At 39.2% G+C, this 688-nt stretch overlaps 1 protein-coding gene across 1 annotated transcript in view; it reads left to right on the top strand.

Moving 5' to 3' along the window:
• Nucleotides 1-562: 562 nt before the first annotated feature.
• Nucleotides 563-688, top strand: part of LOC103779644 (proteinase-activated receptor 2-like) — a gene marked incomplete at its 5' end in the record, with an annotated part of 1099 nt that continues 973 nt past the window's right edge. The window contains 2 exon segments of the mRNA XM_008947286.1: nucleotides 563-685; nucleotide 688. The exon segment at nucleotide 688 is cut by the window's right edge and continues 973 nt beyond it. Of these exon segments, the coding sequence (XP_008945534.1) occupies nucleotides 563-685; nucleotide 688 (124 nt within the window).

Genomic DNA, 688 nt, shown 5'->3' with positions numbered 1-688 from the left:
TCCCTAAAGATCACTTGTGCGTAGGTTTTGGCATTGCATTCTGGACTTCACTTTTAGCTCATCTGAGATCAGCAGGCTCTTTTTTACTGCTTACCCCGTTATAGGGCCATCTAAACTGAAAACTGGAATTTGTACTGCAGTTATGTTAGTCTGCTGCAAAGCGTTACGAGTCCCAGCACTTGGGTAATCTGGCACTGCCATGTGAAAGGATAATGGTGCCCTGGGGTACTGAAAGCAGTTTCTACTGTAACTGTTCTGATGGTAGGAGCACCTGGCAGCTGTTTTAGCAAGGTATTTTTAATGTCACTGGTGATATTGAAATGTGGAAAAGCATTTTGATTGCTGATACAATCCTTGAATGGGGATATAGGTTGTCTTTTGGGTAATAAAACAAAAGAGAAAAAAATGTTTGAGAACCAATCTTAATCTTTCTGTTGATGAGGCGCTCTTTAATTCTTCAGAGTAAATCATGTCGTCTCATTTATTTTCAAAAAGGACAAAAATCTCTACTTTAGTAACGACATCTTTTTCCCTTCTTTTTTTCTTTTTTTTTTAATTTTAGAGAGTAGTGGAACCAGCAGTTCAAAAGGAAGAAGTTTCGCTGGCCAGAAAGTTCCAAACACAAATAACGCCTCTGCACAGTTATATGAGGTGGATGAATTTGCAGCAAAAGCCCTCACAGGAAAGC

This window comes from Merops nubicus, unplaced genomic scaffold (assembly GCF_000691845.1).
Source record: "Merops nubicus isolate BGI_N331 unplaced genomic scaffold, ASM69184v1 scaffold18059, whole genome shotgun sequence".
In the NCBI taxonomy this organism is placed as follows: Eukaryota; Metazoa; Chordata; class Aves; order Coraciiformes; family Meropidae; genus Merops; species Merops nubicus.
The sequence above is the reverse complement of the archived record's forward strand: the minus strand, read 5'-3'. Positions and strand labels throughout refer to the sequence as shown.